The 13,869-nt window shown below is 32.3% G+C and overlaps 2 protein-coding genes and 1 long non-coding RNA gene across 8 annotated transcripts in view; 1 reads left to right on the top strand and 2 right to left on the bottom strand.

Moving 5' to 3' along the window:
• Positions 1-12,783, bottom strand: part of LOC144559074 (sulfate transporter 1.3-like) — a 30,522-nt gene extending 17,739 nt beyond the window's left edge. Inside the window, exon 1 of one of the 2 annotated variants that reach the window (XM_078308009.1) lies at positions 12,692-12,783. Coding sequence is in view for 1 of the 2 variants with exons in the window: in XM_078308008.1 (XP_078164134.1) it covers positions 12,482-12,513 (32 nt within the window). In the remaining variant the exon portion in view is untranslated. Of the gene's footprint in view, positions 1-12,481; positions 12,515-12,691 lie in introns of those variants that run through there. The other variant, XM_078308008.1, reaches the window with a different exon arrangement.
• LOC144559075 (sulfate transporter 1.2-like) overlaps positions 1-12,833 on the bottom strand; it is a 30,426-nt gene extending 17,593 nt beyond the window's left edge. Inside the window, exons 1-14 of one of the 5 annotated variants that reach the window (XR_013513084.1) lie at positions 12,692-12,833; positions 10,590-10,959; positions 7,829-7,877; positions 6,768-6,975; positions 6,410-6,584; positions 6,187-6,252; positions 5,989-6,102; positions 5,545-5,661; positions 5,328-5,454; positions 4,719-5,005; positions 4,133-4,323; positions 3,718-3,803; positions 3,533-3,609; positions 3,012-3,239 (exon numbers count right to left, since the gene is read on the bottom strand). Coding sequence is in view for 2 of the 5 variants with exons in the window: in XM_078308011.1 (XP_078164137.1) it covers positions 3,096-3,239; positions 3,533-3,609; positions 3,718-3,803; positions 4,133-4,323; positions 4,719-5,005; positions 5,328-5,454; positions 5,545-5,661; positions 5,989-6,102; positions 6,187-6,252; positions 6,410-6,584; positions 6,768-6,975; positions 7,829-7,877; positions 10,590-10,928 (1,980 nt within the window). In the remaining 3 variants the exon portion in view is untranslated. Of the gene's footprint in view, positions 1-2,875; positions 3,240-3,532; positions 3,610-3,717; positions 3,804-4,132; positions 4,324-4,718; positions 5,006-5,327; positions 5,455-5,544; positions 5,662-5,988; positions 6,103-6,186; positions 6,253-6,409; positions 6,585-6,767; positions 6,976-7,828; positions 7,878-10,589; positions 10,960-11,107; positions 11,154-12,691 lie in introns of those variants that run through there. The other 4 variants (XR_013513085.1, XM_078308011.1, XM_078308012.1 and 1 more) reach the window with 4 other exon arrangements.
• Positions 2,597-3,013, top strand: LOC144559077 (uncharacterized). Its single transcript, XR_013513087.1, has 2 exons — positions 2,597-2,831; positions 2,882-3,013. It is a non-coding gene; the product is annotated as an uncharacterized LOC144559077 (long non-coding RNA).
• Positions 12,834-13,869: the final 1,036 nt, after the last annotated feature.

The following is a 13,869-nucleotide window of genomic DNA, read 5'->3' as shown; positions in this document are numbered from 1 at the left end:
TTTCAGCAATAATGTCTCATATTAATTAATTATTTATTTTACCTAATTTTTCTATTATTTTAGTGAAAAACAAGTTTCTGCTAATAAAATATGAGTTTCCGATCCGATTTGGCCGATTAGAGATTTGCTTGTTGAGAATGGTCTTATTAGAAATTCTAATATTAATTATTCTAAAGATAAATACAATAAGAGTTCTCCACATATTATTTTGGTAAAAAAAATAGTTCAAAAAATGTCCAAAATTTGCTCCCGCCCTGGGCTCCAAAATCTTTAGGACCGGCCCTGCATACATCTATGAGAAATGATATATTTTATTCATTTCGGCGTCCACGTCAATAAGTAAATATGCTAATTGTATAATAATTTGTTAATTTCCATCTGATCATTTTAATAAAGTTAGTTAAAAGATCAATTTGATAAAATAATCGACTAAAAAAAATGTCAATGTGATGAGTGCACTCTAGCATAATATGCAACATTAATACTAATTGATATATAGGAGATCACGGTCATCCTCGCTAGTCTCTGTCGATTAAATTATCCCGTGGGTAATTAATCTAATCTCATATTTTCCTTGCTGAATAACTATTATTTTGTGATTGATAATTCTTTTTCAAGCAAGCAAGTAACATATGTATATGATGAAGAACAATTCTGAATGCATAAAGAGGTTTGAGTTTCTAAGCTGTTTAATTAACCATGTCACATTAATTACTTATGTCCACAATAGTCCGATAATGCTTAATTATCGTATTATTATTTTTTATTATACATAATTTTATTATCTAAAAAATGCTACTTATTAATGTTCAAAATATACTGAATGTAATATTTTTATACAAGTTATCTTATTTTGAAATTTTGAATTTTTTTTAAATAAATATTTCACTTTTGAAAACGAAGTCCGAAAAATGGAGAAAGGGGAGGTAGCACAATTGGCTAGAAATAAGTCATAGAGTTGTTGTACCCAAAGGTCGAGAGTTCGATTTTCCCTCACGACTTCGCAGCTTCTGCGAAGATTTTCAAAAAAAGAAGACGAAGTCCGAAAAATGAATCATAATAAACAAAAATACAAAACATTTTTGCTCCTTTAGTAAGTCTAATTATAGTATAGTACGCACAAACACATATGACGTGCACTGGTGCACATATGACATATTTGAAATAACTTGAATCGACCTATATGGAGGCGAGACTTCAAATAATCATAACTAATAATACATGGTTTAATTTTTATTTATTTTAAAAAAAAAATTTCTTGAGGGATGAAACGTGAACTCATGAAATTTTTGTGTTACTTAATTACATATCATGTCAGACTAATAGAAAGTCGTTCATTGTACATATAGGCTTAGTCATATATCATCAAAATAGATGAACAGATGCACTTCTAATTTTTCATATGACAAAGATGGAGCTAACTTAATTATAAGATGGAGACTAGTAATAAAAAGTTCAGTTTAGTAACAAAGATGAAGCTAATTAACTTATAATCGTTCAGTTTTATAAGATGGACCTCATTACAAAAAATAATAATTTTTTTTGTTAGGACATAAGCAGATAAATGTCTTCCATAACTGTCCGGGAACAAGTCAAAACCAGATTATATGAGCTCATTACAAGTGGGCAAATAAAAGTTGCCAAACTCACTATTAAATTCTGAAAACAAAAATAATAGGATTACATTTTAAATGTATTCATATGGGGGGTCGATCAACACGTTCAATAATTGTGGCCACTGAGCTGGCCAGGATGATGACAAATGCAAATTATTATCTGTTTAAATTTTGGGAGAATTTCATGGATGTCCTTCAAAAATCTCAAATTGTGTTCTCCCCCCCCCCCTCTAAGAATCATCATATCATATTTACCATAAATTTCAAAAACTCATAAATTTACTCAATTTATAATTGTTTTATTAAAATTAATTTTAAATTTATAATGCTTCCATTTTACTCTTTACTAAAAATAAAAATATGTTATTTGTGTACGAAAAATATTCAATTCCCTAATTGATTGGTTTTTTAGAACAAATGATTAATTTATCTACTTGTGACGCATACAAAGTGACATTTAGACATACATTTGTGTTGTGTGCACACCACAAGTAAAATACGAATCATTTGCCATCACAAATGGTCAATTAAAAGACTAAATATTTCTCTTAACTAACCACATATTTTTTTTAAAAAATTTCTATAAGGATTAAGGAGTACTTTATAAATTTAAAACGAGTTTTAAATGAAAATATAATAAATTGGGTAAATTTGTTTGTTCTTTAAATTTAGAGGGGTAAATATGATATTATAAATTTAGAAAAGGAAATACGTAATCTGAGGTTTTTGAGGGGCATACATGAAATTTCCTTCTTAAATTTTCAGGCACAGTTGTCAGTTTCTGTAATTCTGTTAGAATTTAATAGTGACTGGCCATTATTAAAGCAACTTTCATAAGTAATATATGTGGCCCAGTTTTCTGTGACTCGTAACAGTAAACTCTGATAAAATTGGTAACAGACAATCCAAGTAGTTGAAGACTGGTCAAAGTACCCTACAAACAAGCAAAATATAAAAACCCAAGTTAATGGAGGCCAAATTGCGTCCCGGTTCATTGAATGCAAGACAACCACGGAACAGGAACAAGGGTTTTTTTCCCTGTCTCTGTTCCAAGTGTGTCTGTCCATGTAGCGAGCTGTTGAAACACCACGGAACATGGTGTTCTTATTTGAAGTTGCAAGGGAAAACAAATCTAAGTTAGAAAAATAATTTCTAAATATACTTTTCTTTATTTCATTTAAATTCTTTCTACAAGTTTCACCTGTGGCGAAATGCGTAGCAATTTACTGAAGGACAGTCCTAACACTAATGGGAGGCCCTTAAAGCAGCAACTGGCTACATACAGCGCCTCAAACAAAATGCACAAGAGAATTTTTCTTTTTTAAGTGGCACACCAATAGTATAACACACTGAAATAAAATATACAACTATCTTTTCTCAAAAAAAAAAATATACAACTATCTATATGGCAAAAAAAAAAACTTTTCTTATAACTTAAAAATCTAGCACATCATTTTGTAATTTTGTCATTTGTGTTTTTCATGCATCCTCTATTGCCTTTGGAGCACATTGTGCAACTGCGTCTCCTACGGTGAGGAAGATGTGTTCATGGCCGATGCGGTCCGTATATTTGGCAGCTATGAGCTTTTCGATGACCACTGGGCCAGGATTGGCGATCTCAAGCTAAGGTAATAACAAATGAAATTAATTATATACAAATTTTGTGTGCTAGCCAAGGTTGGCCTTATCTGTCCATTTTTCATCTTGAAAAGTAAGGCATAGCTAGTTTTTCGATTTAGTCTGTCTGATTTGAAACTGGTGGACTGGATTCATTCATATATATATGGTTTAATATAGATTTGGTATGGATTTAATTCGTAAATTTGGGATCAATGGGATTGGATTAAAAAAGTAGTCCTTGCTTTCTCCGGTGAAGGTGACACCAGATACGAGGGCAATAAATTTGTACTACTAACCTGAATGTCACGCTTCGTGAGGACTTTGTGCAATTCCTCTAAGCTTTGGATGCCAGTAGTGTCAATGTCAATCACGGCTGTAGAAAATGCACATGATGAGTGCATTAATTCATAATTAAATATTTGCATAGGAAATAAAATAACATCAATTCTATAGATTACTAATCAAGCAGAAAACTGCTTACGCGACATCTCAACTATCAAGTGCTCGATATCCGGTAGGCCTTGCTTCTTGTTGAGATCATTTTCATCTCTCAACCATCTTAATATTCTGAAAAAGAGGTTCCAGTGGTTTTTAGAGAACAGAGGTTGTTTTTCTCATTTCATTTTCTACTAGGAAAAACTTTGCATCAACATGAATCATAATTAAATAATAGTATTTTGGAGAAGATTATAGGTTTGAATGTGAAACTAATGAAAGAGATCCGAGGATGCCTCAATAAAGTTCTAGAAAGTAGAAACGCCCAAATGAGTAACAAAAAAAAGATACATTGGTTTGCTCCATCAAAATCAACAAACAGACAGAGAAATGCATGTTTTCTGCAGGGAAACTGATTCACTCAACAAATTTCATACAATCAGATAATATAAGCAACATACCTCTCTTTGATATAGTTGGCATTGGAGAAATATATAGCTGAATCAACTCTTAAGATTAGAACTCCTGGCACTTTGCTTGCATTAGGATATTGTTCAACATTTCTATAAATAGTTGTTCCCATAAGGTTGCCAAGAAGAGTGATTCTAGGCCTGGTAACTTGAAGAAGTATCTTAGCGAGTGATAATACAACCTGCTTCATTAAACACGCAAAGATGCAGGTATATGTAAGATACCTTTTGCCTACTATGCAAATTAGTCTATTTTGAGTGAGTATTTTTTTTTATTGGAAATCTAATCAATTCCAGATGCATTGTTGGAAGCTCAACGTAATGTTCAAACAAATACAGTTTTATTGGCACCTTTTTTTGGTTGTATTTTTTCTTTGATGGAATATTTTGGTTCTTTTTCTTGGGAACACTTTACTGTTTGACTAGAAAAAAACAGTTCACACTTTTTTTTGGATTGATTATCTTCAAAGGCAAAGAAAAAGAAGGATAGCCTAATTAATCACAATAAGAAATGAAACTATGAAACCATTCGTCATTCAGTATCTTATTTCTTGTATGATCATAGTATAATACGAACCGCTACTAGAAGGCCGATTTCAACTGATTTGAAAATAACACCAAAAAATGCCCCCAGTAATGCCATAAAATCCAGCTTGTCTACTTTCCAAATATGATATGCAGCTTTAAAGTCAATTAGTCCAGCGACGGCACTGATAATAATAGCTGCAATGACAGCATTTGGGGTGTATTTGAAAAGAGGTGTGATTACGTAAAGGGTTAGCAACACCACCATAGACATAACTATGTTAGACACGGCTGTGTTGCATCCTGCCATATAATTCACAGCTGACCTTGAAAAAGACCCTGAAAAAATAATACTATACTTAACATTCATGGTTGTTTTTCTTGCCAGATATGGATATGCAAATTATCGAGGGAAGCAAAAGGAAAAAAGGGAAAACAAACTCTGCATGTCAGCAATTAGCCTTGTACAAAACTCACTAGTACTGTCAGTGTTCCAAACAGAATTAATATACTAACACATTGGACAAAACAAGCTCTTAAATTACCTCCCAGTATCCTACTTTGAGTTGATCATGCAATTACTAAAGTTAAATTAAGGCACTGACATAAGTTTCAAGAACTTAGAAGGGGCTGTACACAAAATTTTCGATTATAATGATACCTGTTGCTACGATGCAAGAGGTCAAAGAACCAGCAATATTCATAACACCTAACGCCAACATTTCCTTGTTTCCATCGATTGGGTAATCTTTTAAGGTTGCGAATGTTCTCCCAATAGCTACTGCTTCCTGATGCATTACATGATATTCATGAGTCCAGCATGAAATTTTTTGAAGTTCCATAAAAACTATACGTTTTGAACTTCTTAAAGGAATTACCGTCAAGCCGACCATCCCAGCAATGATGCCAATTCTAGCTCCTTTTGCCAGGTATGTTCCCGACCAGTAGATCTTGTGCACTGATGATTTGTTTATTCCTTTGTCTATGTGCCTCACCTATATTTTAAATGTGCATAACTAACCCAGAAAGTGATATAGTTGAAAAGAAATTTTTTATCCTAGTTTGGAGTATTTTCTTTTGCATCTATTTGCTTACACTTATCCAACATATGAAATTTTGTAGACCTGAAGTATAAAATGCTGAGAGTTTGACAATTGAGTTTTAGCCAATTTGAAAACTACAGAATGGTCTAAAAATTTGAGATACAATAATCACCATGAACAGTTTTGTTAAATTTATTATTGAATTAATTTCTCGTGTGTGTCCTTTGCCTATATCGGTGAAGCATGGAGAGAAAATGAAAATGGTATAATAAAACATACTATGCTAACTCCTCTTTTATCAGCACGGGTTATGTAAACACAAAATGTAGATATGATAACTGAGATCATCGGAGCGATAGCTGCCACCCAAAATAGCTTCTTGTTCTTGCTAGCCTACATATGCAATAAGTTGGAGGTGAGATTCAAAACCTCTAAAATTAGATTTTCAAAAGACTGTTAAAAGACCAAAGTTCTTACAATAAATTTTGTAGTTAGAAGGAATGCCAGAAAGGATATCCCTATAACCACAGTCTCCCAGTTCCACTGGAAAAGAATAATACCCGAAGTATTTTGTTAGCAAGCTGTATTTTTCTAAATATTACATACATTTAAATTAGTTTATGATCTTTTCCCTTCCTGTTGTTTGTTAATTATTCGTTCATTGGAAATTAATAAACCAGTATAATAAGTAATTTCTGACCCCATGGTGAACGTTACTCCAGACAGAGTCCATGACATGAACAATATCAGTTTGTGTGGTAAATACTGAGATTCCCAAAAGGCCTTTCAGCTGTTGGAGGGCTATTGTGATGGCTGCACCTGCCATGAATCCTACCACTGCCGCGTGTGATAAAAATTCAATGATAAAACCCAACCTTTTAGATAAAAAAAAACCATACCATAAGAAACTTATAAAGCAGGGAAGTATAAATGATCATTTGAAATATATATAGCTCGTGTAGAAACTTATATTTAACCAATTTAAATAAAACATTGCAAGTTATCCTTATGATTTTATATAAAATGATGAGAAAATAATAGTCTGAAGTGGTGGGTACCTTAGGAGGCCAAGTGCGGCTTCAGTTATTCCTGCAAAGAAGGTGGCTGTGAAAGCAAGACGGAGGTACTCATTTAGGTGCTTCTTTGGATCAATTTCTTTTTTTAGCATATCACCAAGCAGGAGTGATACAACTGCCACTGGTCCAATTGCTATATCTCTAGAGCTCCCCATTGCCGCATAAATAAGAGGCGGCACAAAACTCGTGTCTACACAAAACAAACATTTGTTAATATAACTTCTTATTTTACCAAATAACACTTGTTTTGAATTCATATGCAAATTACTCTTAGAAAATGCTCAGGCAGTCTGCTGGCTCCTATCCTTCTGGCCCAACCCACAGGTCAAAGTTATTAATTTTTTTCTTTAATAATAAAAGACTATACAAGGCATCACACGAATCCCATATAACTGATACAAAAGTTGCTATGTAGTAGATTCCTAATTGTTTGTTGAAACAATGAATCTTTTGCTGTATCTAGAGTCATTTTGCTTGGGTGCAGCTATATATGTTTATCTAGGGACTGTAATATAATGTGAAGAACAATTGGTAGTTATCCTTTAAATTTGTAGATAACGATTTATTTTTATTGAAGGGTTGAAACAATGAATCTTTTGCTGTATCTAGAGTCATTTTGCTTGGGTGCAGCTATATATGTTTATCTAGGGACTGTAATATAATGTGAAGAACAATTGGTAGTTATCCTTTAAATTTGTAGAGAACGATTTATTTTTATTGAAGGGTCTTGGTACACCGCAGCATCTTTTAGATGCTTTTGCAAGAATTGAACGTGTCTCTCTGTAGAGAGATGGGACTCACGCCACTGCGCTAAGTCCACAGTTCTCTAATTTGCAGGGAATGATAAACTATTGTATTTTTTATCCCTTTGTTTTGATTAATTAGATAAGGCTCATAAGTTCTATGTCCACATTATGTGGTTGTGGAGGTTCTGTTCAGAACCATGAATTTGCCCTATAGTATATAATTAACTGATCGTAGTATCTCAATATTTTAGTTAACCATTTGGATTGCAAATATAATAAAGTAAATACTGCACTTACAAAGCCCGTATTGAGATGGGACGTTGGCAAGCTTTGCATACCCAATATCCTAGTAAGAAAGAAATAGAATTTTAATAATCTTGCCATAAATATTTACAATTATAATAACAGAACAGTTGCAATTTGACAATTGTGAAATAAAATTTGGAAATACAAATGCTGCACAACATATTAAAAAGCAAAGCAATTTAATGAATAAAAAAATGTAAGCACTGCTTATACTATATTTTGATTATTTGTATAGTGTTTTTTTTTAACATTAAATGACATAGTTGATTGTATATTTTTTTGAATGATGAATACTGTATTTTTGGTTACTCAACCCTGATATATATATATATATATATATAGGGTCTGTCTAAATTGCTGTTGGCAGCATTTCGGCAGAGGTGCTGCCGGGGCTATATTTAGCCGTGTGATGTCCAAACAACAAATCCAAACCGTTAGATGTTTAATCTATATTATAATCTACTTGGAGACCAAATTTTATATTTTTTGGAATTTTTTTACTATATATTAAGCTGGTTTGAAAACTGCTGATTTCAGTAAATTTCTGCAGCATTGAAATCAGCGGTTTTCAAACCAGCTTAATATATAGTAAAAAAATTCCAAAAAATATAAAATTTGGTCTCCAAGTAGATTATAATATAGATTAAACATCTAACGGTTTAGATTTGTCGTTTGAACATCAAAAAATAGAAAAAACAGTGGCAGCACCGCCGGCAGAAATGCTGCCGGCAGCAAATTAGCCACAGCCTATATATATATATATATATATGAGATGGGCTATGGTGCATTGCAATGCATGAACCCTTTTATGCATTGCACTATAAATCATGGATTTCAAGTCCAAACGACCGATCCGAACCGTTCATCTTGTTCTTCATATTAATATGTGCTTGGGGACCAAATTTTACATTTTTTGGAATTTTTTACTATTTATTAAGCAATTTTGAAAGTCGCTGATCTGATGGTTCAGAAAATTTTACTGTTTTTTACTGTTCACAGTAAAACAGCAATTTTCAAAAATGCTTAATAAATAGTAAAAAAATTCCAAAAAAAATGTAAAATTTGGTCTCCAAGCACATTTCAATATGGATTAAACATCTAACGGTTCGGATCGGTCGTTTGGACTTTAAATCCGTGATTATAGTGCAATGCATAAGGGGGTTCATGCATTGCAATGCACCATAGCCCATCTCATATATATATATATATATATAGAGATAGGCTACGGTGAGTTGCGAAGTAAAACGCGTTTCTACTTCACGCTGTATTTTTATTTTGAAAGCCCAAACGACCGATCCGAACCGTTAGATGTTTAATCCATATTGAAATGTGTTTGGAGACCAAATTTTACATTTTTTGGAATTTTTTTACTATTTATTAATCATTTTTGAAAACTGCTGTTTTGTTGTGAACAGTAAAAAACAGTAAAATTTTGTGAACCCTCAGATCAGCGGCATTCAAAATTGCTTAATAAATAGTAAAAAAATTTCAAAAAATGTAAAATTTGGTCTCCAAGCACATTTCAATATGGAGAACAAGATGAACGGTTCGGATCTACGTTTTGAACTTTAAAATCACAAAATATGAGCGTGAAGTAAAATAGTCGCTTTACTTCGCAACTCACCGTAGCCCAGCTCTATATATATATATATATTCTGGAAGCATAATTTGTCATAGGTAATATCGTGTTTACTGGAATAATAACATGTCATTTTCACAGGTATATTGGAAGCATTAGTTATCAAAGAGGCACAACTATCCATTAGGTAAACATTAATAAGGCAAAAAAAAAAAAAACATTAAATAACACATAACTGTTGGATTTATTGCCAACCTCATTGGATTTAATGCCAATATTGAGTATATATGTAATATAATTATAGATTGTTTACTGTCATATATGGTTGTCAATCAAAGTAATCAAATAAGGTAATAAACAATTAATATATTCATTAGGATGTGGTCCATAAATATGTAGAACAATTTAGGTAAAGATCAAATCATTGATAGACTGATTTAGAAATTTGCAATTAAAAAATCTGGTTTTATGGAGGGTTGTGCTGTTTGCACGGAAATCAATGCAGTCGCAGAGCTTTTGATGCGTCAGCACGGTTTTTGATGCACAACACATTATATATTTTTCAATTTGGCAAATAACCAAAAATGTTATTATATATAAGGATTGGTCCCTAAGGTACAAGGTAATAAAAAAAAAAAAATATAGAAACTGAACATATGTTTTTCTCTTAAGAAAAATACAGTTCTGTGTGCCTTCTCTTCTTCTTTCATCATCAAAGAATAAAGAAGAGAAATCCATTAGAAAATATGGAGATGATTTTTCAAGGGCCAGACCTTGCTGTCTTGGAAGACTTATTCCTCGACCTGATGACAAAAAGGTGAGAAGGACTTCTTGCCATTGAAGACTTGTCTCGTGTTCACGGAGACGGCTTGCTCTACTATCGCTTTGGTTATTCCATGACAAATGACATGGATTCATGTATTATGTTCCGCACTTATGATTTATATTTTGGGTCTTTTTGGCATAGGACGGTTCTTCGGTTAAAGTAGGGAACTGTTTCTCCTTTCCCGGGATGTAAGTGTTTGACCCCGAGATGAGATATAATTATTTGATCTCTAGATAAGACGTAATTGTTTGGCCTTTATGATTCCCCAACAAAAACATGATGTGCAGTGGTACAACGATATATAATATACAGTACAAATTAACAACTAAGCTATTTATTCTATGTACCTGAGGAATGCACAAGCTTGCAATTGTTAATCCGGCAATTAAATCTCCTCTAAACTTTTTCAGGTTGTAATCCCTTGCCCAACCAACAATCGGGAAAAAGGACTGAATTCCAAGCAAGAACTTCTTCCTCTTTGGTTGATCCCTTAACTCGTAAAGTGGATCGTCATGGAAAAATATCTCTTTAAATGTAGTTGAAAAATCATGAAGAAGATTTCTTTTCGGAGGAACTTCGACCTTATGGCTGTGGCTGCTGGTATTGTTTCCTACTTTGCGCTGGTGGGGTTGTGAAGAAATATTACTGCTGATATCATTTTCAGCCGAAATTGAGTTGCTCTTCATCAGGCCTCTGATAATGTGACCCAAGATGGCTCTGAACATTTTTAATGAAAACAAGAAAAAAAAATCAGATTAGCCAATTAATCTCATTTTAAAAAGGTTGTGGATAAAAGACCACCTTAATCCAATAACATGATGCTTTTTGTGAAATTACTCTATTTGATTTAAGAAAAGAGTATTACTATACTATAATATATAGGAAGCCTCTTGAAAGTATCTGACAATGAATTAAATTGAAAAAGGAAAAATACACAAAATTTTACTTTATTAACAAAATGGAAAGAAAAGAAAAGAAATTGGCCTCACTTGTACAAGAGAACTATTCTTCAAGGCAATTTTGGTCTGGTTAAGTATAAGATGTCTATAGTCTTATATACAAGTAGTACAACTAAATATAAAATTCAGGTCAACTCATATCTTTTTTTTTTTGAAAACCAAACTGGCAGAGAGGTCAACTCATATCTGCCAACCAAAATTGTGTTCACAGGTATGTATGAATCTAGATCTAATTTGCGCTAAATTCAAATATATGGAATAAATATTAAATGCACTATTTTAATGAATCTCTAATTCATGCCTTTGTATAATAAGAAAGCAATGTAATATGAACTTTAGCTTTTAAGTATTAAATACTTGTTTTGGTCAACTTATTATCTTTTGCTGTTCTGGTGAAATCATTCAGGAAAATCAGGGTTTCAATAATTGTAGTTGGTTTATATTGGGGTTAGGAGATATAATTTGTAATTAGTGAAGTGACAGCAATGCCAACCTTTAGTCTTTGAATCATCCCAACTATTATGACTTTGTTCATTGATTTGATTGACTAAAGACATTTTTTCGGGTAAGATATAATATGTACAGACAGTTCTCCTTTCACAGTCTATTTTCAAAAAAGCCCTGTTCTTTTTCCTTTCCTCTTTAGAAATTGAAATTCCCAAATGTTGAGGCAACCTATAAAAGTTAAATTGATGCAATTGGGGAAACAAAAAGTCTAATTTCAATGAAACCTCAATTATTGTAGTTTTTCTTGCAGTTGTTTTGACCCATTTTTTAAACAGAAGCATATAAGATCTTGGCAAGAATTAATATACTACCGGATACCAGTGCATGCTGAAACTAGATCACAGATTATAATGCTGCCTAACTTAAGCAAAGGCAATAACAAGTGACTTTTGACTTCTGGTTGGTATCAGTTCAGTTCTACCTGGTACAAACAGGTATGAGGATGGTACAACCTAAACAGAGGCATGGGACTATTGTAAAAAGTAAACTTTATGCATATTATTGACAAAACTGTATTTTGGTACTTTATGAAATTCACGGTATCAAGAAACCCTGATATTGGCGGTATATTATTCCATTTTGGTAATTGTGCTATATAGAAAAAAAATGTGACGTCAACCCAGCTTCACAGCTTCAATAACCAAACAAGAGATTTTCTTATACTTTTTTTTTATATATTTCTGAAATATTTTAAGGGCAAATGACATAAAAGGGCATTCATATATAAATACTTCCTTTTCTTCTCAAAACCAAACCCAAGTTTTAAAAAAAACCTATTCAGTAGGACTGGCCAAGTGATATGCATCCTTCGAAAGAAGAAAAAATAAAAAATAAAAAACTCGGGTTTGGTTTATTTAAGCTGGTGCCAAATTAATCATACGAGCAAGATTAATAATTTCTTAGACCTCTTGTTCAGTGGCTTTTAAGAGAATCAAGGAACTGCCATTTGGAGAATTAAAACAAAAGTAATTAACAAAAGTTACCTTATAAAGGGATCATTAAGTGCCAAAAAGGGCAAGTTTGGTGCAATCGATCATGGCTTCCAAAGCTTTTCCACCGACCAGAGCAATTTTTCTATTATACCCTTATGGAAACAGAAATAAGACTAATATCTTTTTATATATGTGACTGGACCGCTGTAAATCTGGGGACTGGGGTTGGTGTAGACTGTAGTCTGTGAGTCAACCGCTATTTTCCTAATTGAGAAATATAAATTTCTAAAAGAATATTGAAAGAATTTGGAATTTACAAATTCTGGCTCAAATATTTTTTTCTTAACGAAAAAGTTTTTTTTAAAAAAAAAGTTAGGGGCTAATTGTCCACTAACGATTGAATTAATAAGAAAATTATATACAAAACCAGAGAATCTGGTTTAGCAATATGTACATTAGAAATTATCAACTGAAGGGATAAAGACCAATATAATCCAACGTAATTTCCGCGTAAATCTCCTCTTACCAACTAAAAATTAAATTTTCACTTAAACTAGAATTTTGATGTCTCAAAATCTGCATTTTCAAGTATGTATCCTTTAAGAAGCAGACTTCATAATTATCCTTATATGTTTTGTTTTTCTAGTAATATCTATAGCTCAGAATATCTTATTTGTGATGTATATATAGTGATCTCACAATCAATTAATTAGAAAATTAAACATTTCTGTTAAACATGCTATATATATTTTTATTTTTTAATAAAGAATAAAAATTGATACTTTGTAAATTTAAAATGAGTTTTAATAAATAAAGATGTCTTGCAACCCACTCAAGTGTTTACAGTTACACTGATGACTGATCTAAATATTTAAGTATGATTATTTCTCAGAAACAAAAAAATAATAGAAACATTTTGTTTGTGCAACTTTCACTACGCCCTTTTCACATTCCCAAAAGTTAATAAACTTTTGAATTTTCCTTGAAATAACGCCGGAAGTCTTCCGTAAGTGTCCGGGGCAACAAGTCAAAACCCGAATATATCACCTCATTACAAGTGGACAATTAAAAAGTTGCCAAAGTGTCAGTATTTGATTTTGCAAAACAATAGGATTAAATGTCTTCATGTGGCCCCCCCATCAACACATTTCAATAATTGTGGCCATTGACCGTAGATGATGAAATATGCAAATTTTTATCTATTTAAATTATTCTGTTAGAACTTAAAA

The sequence above is a fragment of the Carex rostrata genome, chromosome 9 (genome assembly GCF_964058835.1).
Source record: "Carex rostrata chromosome 9, lpCarRost1.2, whole genome shotgun sequence".
NCBI classification, from domain to species: domain Eukaryota; kingdom Viridiplantae; phylum Streptophyta; class Magnoliopsida; order Poales; family Cyperaceae; genus Carex; species Carex rostrata.
Note: the sequence above shows the minus strand (reverse complement) of the source record. Positions and strands in the feature narration are given on the sequence as shown.